This window comes from Neopelma chrysocephalum, unplaced genomic scaffold (assembly GCF_003984885.1).
Source record: "Neopelma chrysocephalum unplaced genomic scaffold, ASM398488v2 Primary Assembly neopelma1_59, whole genome shotgun sequence".
Taxonomy (NCBI): Eukaryota; Metazoa; Chordata; class Aves; order Passeriformes; family Pipridae; genus Neopelma; species Neopelma chrysocephalum.
The window spans coordinates 13,192,319-13,206,042 of NW_020897714.1; the positions used below are offsets into that span (position 1 = coordinate 13,192,319).

The 13,724-nt window shown below is 35.0% G+C and overlaps 1 protein-coding gene across 1 annotated transcript in view; it reads left to right on the top strand.

The window, feature by feature from the left end:
• The window catches only part of CFAP54 (cilia and flagella associated protein 54), a 112,147-nt gene that overhangs the window by 79,493 nt on the left and 18,930 nt on the right, over positions 1–13,724 (top strand). Inside the window, exons 52-58 of the mRNA XM_027679928.1 lie at positions 449–618; positions 7,108–7,210; positions 8,638–8,776; positions 9,688–9,845; positions 10,041–10,226; positions 11,481–11,607; positions 12,895–13,050. Coding sequence (XP_027535729.1) covers positions 449–618; positions 7,108–7,210; positions 8,638–8,776; positions 9,688–9,845; positions 10,041–10,226; positions 11,481–11,607; positions 12,895–13,050 — 1,039 coding nt within the window. The remainder of the gene's footprint in view (positions 1–448; positions 619–7,107; positions 7,211–8,637; positions 8,777–9,687; positions 9,846–10,040; positions 10,227–11,480; positions 11,608–12,894; positions 13,051–13,724) is intronic.

Genomic DNA, 13,724 nt, shown 5'->3' on the forward strand with positions numbered 1-13,724 from the left:
AGTTCAGGATAAATACTGCACTCAAGGATATGTAAAAGTATAGCTAGTAAAGAATGCAATACTTCTTGCAACATCTTTAATGTTGTTTTTAATACTGTATTTTATTGCTTAAAATTACGAAGCATAGCTAGTAGTATAGTATAAAATGATCAAGTATAGCTATTAGATAAAGAATGGGAAATTAGTGAGTTATATTGCTGAGCCTTAAAATATGTAGGCAATAATACAGGCACAGTTAAGATGTTGCTGCTTTGAACACAATAATTCTATAAACCTAAGAAAAGCAAAATTACACACGCAGCCACCCCATTTACAGAAAAGGCATATGGCATTTAAGTTGATTTATTTTAAGGTGTGGTGATAGCAGGTTATAACAGAAAAAATACTTTCAAAGAAATTTTTTATTTCTTTATTTTTTGAAATCATACAACACTGTGTTCTTCTCTAGGGGATTTTATTGACAGAAGCTGAAGAAAGTCTTAGCCGTCTTGTACAGAACATACAGGAAAAATATGATGGGAACACATCTCGGTATTCTGCAGAAGATTTAGAGGCTCTTATTGAGGCCAAACTTGAGCTTGCTTATATTTCTCAGCAAAGGCATCAAGCAGCTTTCAGGTAAGTAATGTTATGAACAACTTTATCTTGCACAGTCTTGACTACCAAAGATTTTAAAAAAATTTCTTTATTTCTACATTAATATTCTAAGTTTTAATAGTCATCTGTAAAAACTTCATTATTATATTTACAAATGTAAGATACACAGGCATTTAATTTTTTCATTATTGTTTTATTTTACTTTTTAAACTGTGATTATCTACATGATTTCTCTGTGAGCTGTTTTTGTGACACAGTGTTATATAAAAACTAATAAAAGGTTACAATATTCATTGTTTTTGTTGAAGTCTGGGTGTGTTAGGTCATGCATTTTCTTATAATTTTAAAGTGTACAAGAGACCACTAATGTTATCTCTGAACTACTGAATTCTACTTTGTTCTAGAATGCCCTGTGTTACTGTTCTAAAGAGCATTTCTTCTTGATGTACTTATTGGTTTCAAATTAAAATGTCAAAATTATGTTCTTTAAATAATGTAATTGAAAACCATTGATGCAACCTTTAACATATTAGAGTAGCTTTTAGCAGGCATTAATTATATAGTTAGTGATAGTATGTAAAATACTGTTGTATTTACAGGATCTTCCTGATATTTTCCCCAAATTATAATTCCCAAATTCTGTGATTTTTATTTTTTTTTTTTAGATTCTGATTTCTTTTGGAGAATTTAATGAAAGAAAAACTGATTTTCTTTGATATATTGGACATACAGAAATATATTAAGTCTTTGTAGATGTTACATTCTAAACATTGTTTGGATCTTTTAGCTAGGAGGATTCTTCTGTTTAGCATACCTGTAATTTTACATTAATCTGTGTCAGAAGGATAGTAGTTTAACAATACATCATTTTTATTAGTGCAAGGCTCTTTTTATCTAATTTTTTATTAGATGGAAAAATTTTTGAGGATACAAATGGCTAACTACAGATGCAGTATACAGAGATGTAGCACTATCACATGCCAGACTATATTGAGATTAGGTACAATGTAATCAGTATTTGTAATTTTTTCTAGGTCTAATCTGACTAAACACGGCAGAGTTGGTACAATAAATCTTATGTCACAGTAAACATCAAATAAAAAGAAAAAATGAACCTTTTTTTATTGTTGCAGTAGTGGTGAAGATTGCTTAACACTCCTACTGATGAAATGGTATCAGGCCAATAGATAAATTACTCTCAGTGTGATTTTTTACCCAATTAAAGAAAAGTATTTTATTCTATGACAAAACAAACCACCTTTCTTCTCTCAGCTCCCTTAGGTGAATAAACAAATCTCCAAATCAATACCTTTTCAATAGCACAATTTCTTTTGTGTTGCTATCATACAGCAAAAAAAAAAAAAATTAACAGGAGCTTCACAGTGCTGTATAGACTACTGAACTGAGAACAGTAACAATCTGCAGCGTGGTCTTTCACCTAGGTTTTGTTTATGTTATTTTAAAAGATAGCAGTTTCCTGAAAGTTCAGATATTAGGACTGTACTCCCACTCAACCCGGAAATTGTGTGGGATCTGCTGCTCCAGCTGGATCCCTACAAATCTATGTGGCCTGATGGGATTCATCCCAGAATCCTCAATGAGCTGGCTGTTGTCATCGCAGAATCTCTCTCAATGATTTTTGAGCAGTCTTGGTAATCTGGAGAGGTCCCAGCTGACTGGAAGCTGGCAAACGTTGTCCTGATTTTCAAGAAGGTCAAAAAAGAGGACCCCAGAAACTACAGGCCGATCAGTCTCACTTCAGTGCCAGGTGAAGTGATGGAGGAGATTATTCTGAAAAGTATCGAAAAACACCTGAAAGACAGGATAGATCCGTCACAGCCAGCACGGCTTCATGAGAGGAAAGTCCTGCTTATCAAACCTGATTTCCTTTTATGAAAAGGTAACCCACCTCGTTGATCAGGGGAAGCCAGCTGATGTAATCTTTTTGGATTTCAGTAAAGCTTTCGATTCTGTCTCTCACAGAAACCTTCTGGACAAAATGTCCAGCACACAACTGGATAAACACATCATGCCATGGGTGAGCAATTGGCTCACGAGTCGAGCACAGAGGGTAATAGTGAATGGGGTGACATCAGACTGGAGACCTGTCACTAGTGGGGTTCCACAGGGCTCCATCTCAGGCCCTGTGCTCTTTAACATCTTCATAAATGACTTGGATGCAGGACTGGAAGGGATATTAAGCAAGTTTGCAGATGATACAAAACTGGGAGGAGCTCTTGACTCCCTTGAAGGCACAGAAACCCTGCAAAGAGACCTTGACAAATCAAAGGACTGGACAATCACCAACCATATGAAGTTCAACAAGGGGAAGTGCTGGATTCTGCACCTGAGATGGGGCAACCCTGGATGTACATACAGACTGAGGAAATGAGATGCTGGAAAGCAGTGCCACAGAAAGGAACATGGGGCTCCTGGTCAACGGCAAGATGAATGTGAGTCAGCAGTGCCCTGGCAGCCAGGAGGCCAACTGTGTCCTGGGGGGCATCAGGCAGAGCATCGCCAGCCGGTCAAGGAGGGGATTGTCCAGCTCTGCTCTGCACTGATGTGGCCTCACCTTGAATATTGTGGCAGTTTTGGGCACTGCAGTATAAGAAAGATATTAAGCTGTTAGAGAGTGTCCAAAGGAGGGCAATGAAGATGGTGAAGGGCCTTGAGGGGAAGCCATATGAGGAGTGTCTGAGGTCACTTGGTCTGTTCAGCCTGGAGAAGAGGAGACTGAGGGGAGACCTCATTGCAGTTACAACTTCCTTGTGAGGAGAAGAGGAGGGGCAGGCACTGATCTCTTCTCTGTGGTGAATGGTGACAGGACCCAAGGGAATGGCCTGAAGTTGTGTCAGGGAAGATTTAGGTTGGATATTAGAAAAAGATTCTTCTCCCAGAGGGTGGTTGGGCACTGGAACAGGCTCCCCAGGGAAGTGGTCACAGCACCAAGCCTGACAGAGTTCAAGAAGCATTTGGATGATACTCTCAGGCACATGGTGTGACTTTTGGGAATGGTCCTGTGCAGGGCTAAGGTTTGGACTTGAGCATGCTTGTGGGTCCCTTCCTATTCAGCATATTCTGCGATTCTGTGATTGAGTAGTGATGTCATTAGTCAAGGTGTGAAGTGAGAACTTGTAGGCTGTGGACATTTCTCATCATGAAATATGTCTATTTCAGTGTCTTTTGAATTAGATTAATTTACCATAAATTGTCAAAGAGAAATCAACCAATCACTGGGCAGTGACCTCATCATGCTTTTGAGTGTCATGGATTTTATAAAATACAATACTAGTAAACAAGGAGAAATTTGCAGACTTATGAAATATCTTGTGCATAACCTTAGCTTGATACTAGGCTTGGGAAAACCTGCAATAGTAAAGTTCTGTCCCAAACTTTCTCACCCTGCTGAACCGGTTCCAGTATGCAACCTGTTTTCAGTGCAGGACCCTTCATTTTGCCATGCAGTTATATCCTAGAGTCTAGTTTCTCTGTTGGTTTATAAATTGTCTTATATTGAAGAAACTTTTTGTCAAATATCAAAGACTTCAATGGATGTCAAGCATTTTATGGATCACTTTTTGTGACTCTCGAAGTTTTGATGGGTGTTTAATGTGCCTTATATATTGGTAGTGGTCAGCAGCAGGAAAAAAAGCCATCAAAAAACAAAGTTTTGGTTTGGGGTTTTTTTTACCTATTTTACAATTTTATTGCACTGTCATCCATGGCAACTGCTGATATATCTGCCTTAGATATAAGTGAAACATTTCTTCAGACAGCTGAATGTTTTCTGTCTGCCAGCCTAGAAATCAAACTTTGCATGATATTACAGAAATTCATCTTTTTTTTTCCTTTGGCAAAATGACATAGTGGTGAAATTGTTATAGTCAGCTGTACTTTCCTATTTTGATCATCTTGTCACTTTCTGATTCAGCTGATAAAAGGATGTGTATTTTGTCAGGAGAAATATATAGACACATCACTCGTGTTGGCAGCAGAAGAGGGTCACAAAAATTTCATCAAGGGAAGCTTCTACATTACAGCTTCTGTCTTGCAAAAAATGTATGCCTCAGAATAAGTTTATGTATAGGACTAATTCCAAAGATCTCAAGGAGAGTACTTACATGGTGTCTGTCCTAAGAATGTGAGCTTTCTAATTACTTAAATGTGCCTTGGTCTGTTTATGTGAATAAATTACTGTTTAAAACAATAGAGTGAGTCTTTGGGCTTGTGGTCTATCTTTTACTTATGGCATTTTTATTTAAGCATGTAGGTAAAAATAGCCTCATTTTCAGAATTGCTAAATGTTGACAACAGCAGTTAACTGGAGGCAGTGTTGTTCAGGAAGTTAGGTTAATATTTCTTAAAAGCCTATATACTCTTAGGTGCTGTACCTTCTCCAACATATTTGAGATATGTTAACCATAGCATCTCAAACAATGTTTTGAAAAAAGCCAGGTTTTGCTGTAATTTTAACTTTGACGCCTGGTTTCAGGGGAGAACTCTTGAAAATAATGAAAGAAAAGCAGTTGGAATATTTCATTGAATTATCCTTACTGTTTGCTTTAATAAGCAAATTCTGTTTCACCTTTTCCATTGCTAGAAAGGAGCTTATCATCAAATTCAACATTGATTTATTCTGTTTTCATTTTGTTGAATAAAACTGGGTAAAAGGATGATGAAGGAGATTCATAAGGATTGAATTCTGAGAGGTAAAAGGCAAGATATTAACAGCTTTCTTTCTCATTGTTACTTTGGGGTCTATTTGTGCTAAATTGGTGTAATCCATCCAGGTCTGTGTCACAAAAACAGCAAGCAGGATAGAATCAGAAATGACAGGAAGACTTTAACTACCCTCTTATCTCTGGAGGTTATCCATCCTGTGGTTAGATATATGTTGACAGAATAATGTGAGTAATTTAGTAGTTCAGCTCTTGTTCAGACTTCTTTGTGCAAGATCTTTCTTTGCCTTTGCAACTATTAGTCTAGAACACCTTAAAAGTAGTAAATTCACACAGACCCTGAATCTCTCTTGCATTAATAGCTCTTTACAGTATTCCAGTAGTGTAACAAGGACTTCCTTTTTTTTTATATGCTTCATAGCAACCAGTCTCTATATAAAAACAGTCTCTCTGTGTAAAAAAACAGCATAGGTGAGAACTTATGGTTTGGAACATTTGTGATTACATTTGGAACAATTAATCTGTTGAAATATCTTTTAAGTGGTGAGGTAGGGATACTCTCTGGTACTTTTCAATTATTAGAAAAATCTTTCTGTGGGCTGAGAATAAGTAGAATTGTAAAAAAAAACAAAACAAACCCCCACAAAACACAAAACTAATCTAAAAAATGTTTTAGAGAAGAGGTAGGAAAGTAGAGAGTTACAGATGTAGAGGAAAATGTGCAATTAGAGATGGAAAACCAATTCAAATAGGCATTGATTTTGGCAGTTCTCAGAATATTTTGGGTGGTGTGTTCTCTGGACAACAATCCTGTTATGAAAAAGATTTTCTCACTATGATAGCTTTGCAGGTGTCTTCATAGCACAAAAATAATTGTATTTTCAAAGTTTGCTGTTATACATTTTTATACATGATATACATTTTTATACATGTAATGAAAATGGAACAGTTTATCTGAGAGCTTTAAAAAGACAGCATAAAAGGAAAAAACCCCAGTAGTCAACATGTCAAGAAACCTGACAATATTTTGAGATCCCAGCCCATTTTCTGACATGTGGTGTTGAATGGTGCACCAGTCCTAATGGTATCTGTATCTTTCTAGATGCTGTTCAGAGTGAACTCCAGAAAAGGATTTAGGACTATGGGGGGGGGGGGGGGGGGGCAGTGATTACCATGTGATTGCTTACTGATGAGGTTTTGCCAGGACAGCACCTAGGTCAGTTTTTGGTGTTTACTGGGATCCTGTGGGTATTTGGCCATGTGCATTTAATAGAGGGATTAACATATAGCCTGGAAAGGCTTTAAGGAGGAAGGTGTTACCTTACCTTTCCAGTTGTGGATGAGATACAGAACTGTCCTAATATATATTGTCATTTTCAGTATTTTTACATATTCTAATTTCTAAGAACCCATCCCTGAAGACAGATGTGCCATCATTGGTCTTGATCTAGTGGCTGGACTAGATCTAACAGTTGGACTTGATGATCTTAAAGGTCTCTTCCAGTCAAAATGATTCTATGATTCTGTGTGTGATTGAAAGTTATAATAGAGTTCCATTTTGATTGCTCCAACAGAATATGATATGTATTAGTTTATCTGTTATTATTGGGGTAAGGCAAAACTATTTCTTTTACTTTCTCCGTTTCATAATGCAGTACCTACAAATTCAGAAAATAGTCTGAGTGCAATTTTTTGTTCTACTGAAGCAAAAATCTATAACTGCTGATTTACATCTCTGAAATAGTAAAAAATGAATTATCTATTTTAATAAAAGCACAAAGTGCCAAATATAACTAGTATTTTTAAATAATATTGCTCTGTATCACAGTGTTGCTTTGGCTTTCTCTGCAATTCGACTTCTCCAAGATGCAAAAGTTTTTAGGACGGAAGTGACACATTTTCAAGAAGAAAAGGATGAACAGGAGCATTTGGTATGTGTGGCTATTTGTTTTAAACTAATCTTTCTTAGTATACGAAGTCTTGTATTAAGTATTGAGTGATTTTCATAATACTAGAACATAGCAGTTGTTTGCATTTACCATTAACCTGGGGAGAAAATGATCTTTGACATGCTTCAGGTACCTGATTGCCTAAGGTGTACTCAATGTGTCTGTAATCATCATTATGATTTGTATGTGGTTAGGAAATACAGTTTTTGTTTGTATACTCTCAAATGGCAGTACTGAAAAATCTCCTTTTGTTTAAAAGCCCCCAAACAACCAGGAAGTGTAAAAAATAGCTATCAGGTGAAAATCTTATATTATTCAGGTAAGGTATTTTAAGTTTTTCAATTGAAAATCTACTTCAGATTATTCCCTTTTGAAGAGACAGACTGACCATTTCACATCATTGCTGTGTTCCGCTTTGAGCAAGATTTCAGCTGACTTCTGTTGTCTGACACATTGGGATACTGGCGTGTGCTTTGGAAGCCTATGTGCAAAGCCTGTTGGTCAGACACCACAGTGAGTCAAACTGACTCACGTGGACAGAGCAATTGAGCAGTGAGGTTCAGATTTTGTAATGAATAATGCATAAGGAGACTGGACTTTTCTTGCATGCAATGTAATTATTTTCTGTCTCTGTTGCATATCAGTCTTCTGTCTCTCTGCACTTGCTTCTAGGTTTTCTTAGGACCTTCCTGTAGACAGTAACTGAGCTATAGATATTTTTCCTCATTTGCATCAATGCAAGTCAGTCATGATGATTTTTTGTAAACGGAAAATGCAGGTGGTGCATTGTCCATTGATTGCTTGCTGAAACAAATTGTAGAATGTGGACTGTAGAATTTTAGTAATAGAAAGACCGTTTATAATGCGTGAAGATAGCATAGTGAGTTGAGCTGAGAATTCTCATAAACACTTCTTTTACTACATTACACTAATATTTGTTTCTAAGCACCAGAAACACAGAAAAATAGAAATCAAAAATAAAAATTTCTTTGTAGTCACTAGTGAGGTACCAGAAATTGATATTGATCCTGCTCTACAATTAGACTTTTATGTGCCTTAGAATTTTGTGTAATGTTCCTGTTTGAGAAGAATAAAATCCAAACTATTAGAATTATTCTCTGTAAAAAATATATTATATGGTTATATTTATTTAGTCTCACATAAAAACTTGTTTAATTTCCAACTGTTAAAATTATTTACATGTATATATAAAATTTAAATAATAAATGTTCTCCTGTTATTAAAAATATGTAGTTAACCTTCAAATCAACTTTTGTTTAGAATGTTATTATTTGTGATATATTTGTATTAATTTGATTTATTTTAGACTGATACTGCCCTGCTGCTTTGTTTGTAGTAAAGTTCATGACTCAGAAAGTAACATTTTTCTTGCTTTTGAAAATTATTAGGACTCCAAAATTGAAGATGTTCGGCTGCCTCATGGTGAAATAGCACAAGACCATATGAATGTGCATTTGTGGCTAAGGTGTCGTACAATGTTAGTGACTGCACTAGTAGCACAGATACATGGTGTTGGTAATATGAAAGGTATTACTCTTTTCTGGTTTAGATTTTTGAATTATAATGAACAAGTGAGACTATTCAGACACAATTCTTATTCATAAATAAAAAATATTAACATTAATTCTGCGGCTGTTATCACTGAAGAATTATTTATATTAAATTCATCCAGTCCAATAAGGAAAATATATTTCTGTGTACAGTCTCTCCCTAGATCATGGAAACAAACAGTATTATATTAATTTTCATTTAATGGTCATTATCTTTTGATAACTCACTTTTGTGTAAAAGTTTCAAATGTTCTAGTGTAATTAAAAAAGTATGCTTGTTTTAAAAAATGATGTTGCTAAGCACTTCTGGTTTTAAAAGTCTCAAAGTTCTTTTCACTTTTTATATCTTCGATAAATGAAATGTTCCCGTGTAGCTCCTAAAAATGTTCCAGATTATTTTAAAAAGAATTTAGGTGAGATGTTACAAAATAAATTTATTGTAGTTTGGTCATGAATAAAATGTTTTTCATTCCTTAGCTCTGTGAACTTAAAATAAACTCTGATGCTCACCTCAAGTATCAAAGTCACAGTCTAAGTTTGTAGCCAAACTCTTATTTAATCACTTCTGGATAATTCCTGTGAAGGTTGTTACTATTTTGGAATTCTAACTAAAATCAGATTTTTGAATATGTAGGATAGATCTACAATATCTTATTATTTATGCTGGTAGCTTACATATAAAGCATGCATTCGGATGAACTTAAACAAAGTGCAGTTTAGAAACTAAGTGGCTTTTGACAAAGAATTGATGAAATGGTAAGTGTGGAATCTATAATGTCATATTTTTCTGTAACATTTTAGTGTAGAAGTGACTTCTTAAAAATGGTAGAAGGCACAATAAAGTCTTTTCTATTGTATTTTTACTATTCATATATTCTTTTCTTTTAGAAAATGATGTGGCTGAGCGCAGAAGTGTGATAAAAGAAGTAATGCTACAGGCAGAAGCCTTTGGTGATATTGAGACTCAGGCTGAAATTATGGCACAAGCTGCTATTCTTGACCTGCAAGAAAAACGTCCCATGGAAGGCATTAAACTTCTTTTGCAGGTTTGAGCACAAAGGAGAAACTGTTCACTTTTCTTTGATGCATTTTTCGTGTAGTCAGAACAGCTGATGGCAGCATTAAATAAGCTTGAAATATTGCCTGTAAAATAGATTTTTTTTTTCAATGTCTGTGATTTGTTCTCATAAACAGACAGAAAAGTAGTACTACTTTGTTTTATGTTTTCTATGTCCAAACAGAATATAATCAGTTTACTCCAAGAGGATACATTCATTTCCCCTCCAGCTTCTTTGACTCTTGTGAAAAGTATGCTTCTGCTGGCAGACATACTACCACTGCAAATAGTAGAGGATACAGAACATTGCTCTTCTTCAGTAGAACCATTAAACTTACTTGTTTTGGCACATGAGCTTACCATTAAAGCGGTGAGTATATGTCGATGATTTACACAGCATTTGCAAATCCTTCCAACAATCTTAATTATCTATTCTGGAAGTTATTTTAACAATTTATTAAAAAGGGCTATTCTTATTAACTGATCACTTCAGTTTTACCAAGACTAGAATAATGTAAAGAGGTAATTCATTTGACCAGAGTTATTTATCCATACTGCGTATTCACATATGTAGTCTGGTATATTGACACAATTTAAAAATATTGAATACTTCCAAAATGCACGTCCAGATGTGAAAACTGAAACATGTAATTTGAATTTTAAAGAAATGCAGAACATTCAGTGTTGAAATGAGGCATGTGTTCATACTCAGCACCTCATGGAGGATGTACATCTCATTAAATTCTTAACTCTTAAGCATCCAAGTTTAAGAATTTAGCTTTGTATCTTAGAATAATTTGAATCAGGACAATCTATGTAAAATAGCACGATGTTTTAGATTGACAGATTGTTACCATTGGTATGAAGAAATAATTTCCATGTAAAAATTTAAATATGAAATTAAAAAAAATTAAGGACATGAAATCTGTGAGAGGAATGTATAGTACTAAACCATTTACCTATTTTGTAATCCCAAAATACATATCTACTTCTACATACATATGCATATATATGTTCTTGATACAGTTTATAGAGAAAAGTTTTTATACAACTCTTTCCTTATATTTCCTTAAACAGAAATGTAATCCATTGAAGTATTTATTTCCCTAAATAATAAAGAATCATATTAATCACTTCAGACTCAAACTTCCAGTTGTGAGACTTGATAGCTGTCAAAAGACTTGACACTTTACAGCATGTCTGCATCATGTTATCTCCATGAATGAAAAGTTTGACTGGTCCATACATGCTATTTTCTTTTTCTTTTGTTGCCTTTGTTGAATGTCAGATTTCTTTGTAGAAATGACAGTTTCTTTCTAGGGCTTGAGTTAATTGTGAGATCTATTTCTTAAAGACTGATTTGAGGGAGTTTTCTTTTAAAAACCAAAGACTAACATTATTAAATTCAATCAAGAGTTCATTGAAATTGTTTGCGTCACCAGAGTCCTCTCCAATCCAAGTATAAACTAAAGTAAAGGAGTTCAGGCATATCAAGTCCTTTTCTGATGCTCTTTTACAAGACACATTTGAGTTACAGGGTTTTGCAATACCTAACTTACTTTTTCAAACTGCTATTTAATTTGCTGTCTGCAACTTGATTTTACTAAGCATACTCTTTTCATAGATTTTTGCTTGTGGCCAACCCATTGAACGACAAATAGAAGACAGTACATTGACTTGCCTGCTCTTACCTACAAAAAATATCTACCTGCCACATATTAACTTGCTAGCCCAAGTCAAAATGAAAATCGGTAAGAAAAATGCAAGTCATTGTTATTTTTAAGTTTTAGTTAATTTTCTTTCATATTTTACGCAACAGCAGATAAACTGATGCATCAGAAGTAAAAGTAGTAAATCACTGTTTTCATTATACAAATAAAGTATTTTGAAAACCAACAGTAGATGCCTGTTTGGGTCCATGCAATGTGCATAAACAAGGTACAATTATGGAAACTATATAATCAACAAAGACTTAAATGTTAATGTTATAGCTTGATGAAACTAATGGGAACTTTAACTTTTTAAAGTGCTAATTCTCTATCCTTATAAAATAAATACTGTCTGTTATCATTGCCTCCCTTTAATTTAACAACTCTTCTTGATAACTTTTCTTTATATAGAAGCTGGAAAATATGTTGAATACTAACAGAAGATAACCTTGAAGATCTGTCTGAGATTTGTTCCTGTACATCAAATATAGGGAAAGGGATACTGTCTCCATGTTCCTTCTGCTAAACTTAGTTTGCAGTACATCTGATTTATAATAGATTACAAAATCTAGAATTCACTTACTGCACTTTAGTACGTATTGTGGAGCAGCCTCAGTGTATTCTGGATTCTTTTTCAGGAAGATATGCTCCAAAACCACATTGGTGCACTCCAACCACTACTTTGTATTCAGCCCTTAGGACTAGAATAGAGGTAGTCCAAAGTAAACACTTTGAAAATATAACTGCTGTGGCTGTCAGGTCTTCGATACCAGCTGGTTTGCTCTGAAGATTCACTCTTTTATTGTGCTTTACTGCTTGTCAGAGCAGGCACGGCCAAACTCGCTCATAGTAATGATTGTGTTTGGCCTGTTCATGTTTCTGAATCCACATTTTTAGGAAGAGCCTAGGAATACAGATGAATATTGGGGAGTACACTATAAGAGGTATGCAATACATCAAAGAAGCCTTTAGAAATTGTTAGTACAAAAGGAATTTGGGAATTTTGGAATGCTCAGGGAGGTTTACATTTGACTACAACTGCCAGGTCAAATGAAGTTATGAAGTGGCTTACTGCTAGTCTTTCCATTTAGTTTGTGCGAGAGTTGATTTGTGTAGCTTGGGCTTCTTTATGAGGTAAACCTCAATGGCATCATAAAGTAGTGAAATGACATTATAGTTCTGTATTTATATCCATCAATCACTTGAATTTTTGGGAATTGGATTGTAACAGTAAATAGATAACAGCATTTGTTCTAAGGAATTTGGTTTCTTTTGCATAAATTGGTTGTCTATTAAATAATTTACTAAGAACTGGTTTTTTTTCTTTAGGACACACATTAGCTGAAAAAGTAGCTTGTACAGCTGCAAGAGGAGATCCCTTGCAATGGCTACATGCTCTCAGACAATTAGAATCAGCATTGAAACTTTGCAGAGCATCTGCAACCAAAAAATTAGACATGGAAGCTGAACTCCTTTTCCAGATAGGTAAATAAACCTGTTTGTTCATCGTGATTGCCTTCCTAGGCAATGTTATGCATGTGGCCTCTGATAAAATGGAGACATTTTACTGTAAATCTAGAATGGAATTGGATATTTATCACTGTCTAGCTGCAGATCTCTCTCCTGTGTTTAGTATCACACCAGCATAGTTCAGAGTGCATTATGCTACAAATAATTTCAAAACTGCAGTAGAACTTTTTTCATCTATATTTTATCGGGGATCAAAAGGTGTAGCCAATGAGATTAAGGACATTATGTTTTGCACCAGGGGGTGTTGGCTTTTGAGGATCTCAGCCAGAAAGACATTCAAGACTCTCTAATGTATATCTTAAAATGCCATTTATTGGAGTTAACACTATAAAAGAAAAAGGAGATAGTGTAAATAATCTTATATTCCTGCAGAGGCTGAGAACCCTCAGTTGTGCAGTACTGAAACACTTCCAGTTAGAGGGTAGCACAACAGGCAGATCCTGTCTGTGGAAAGCTTGCCTCATTTTGGTCTTTTGAGCTGTTAGAGGACTTTCTTAAGAGAAAACAATTGTATTCATCATTTCTGCTGTCAAACAAAAAGCATATTCACATAAGAACCTCCTGCTTCACTTTTACAGAAAGGGCAGGTGGTGTAATCACTGGTAGTGAGAAGATGCTGCAAACAGGTG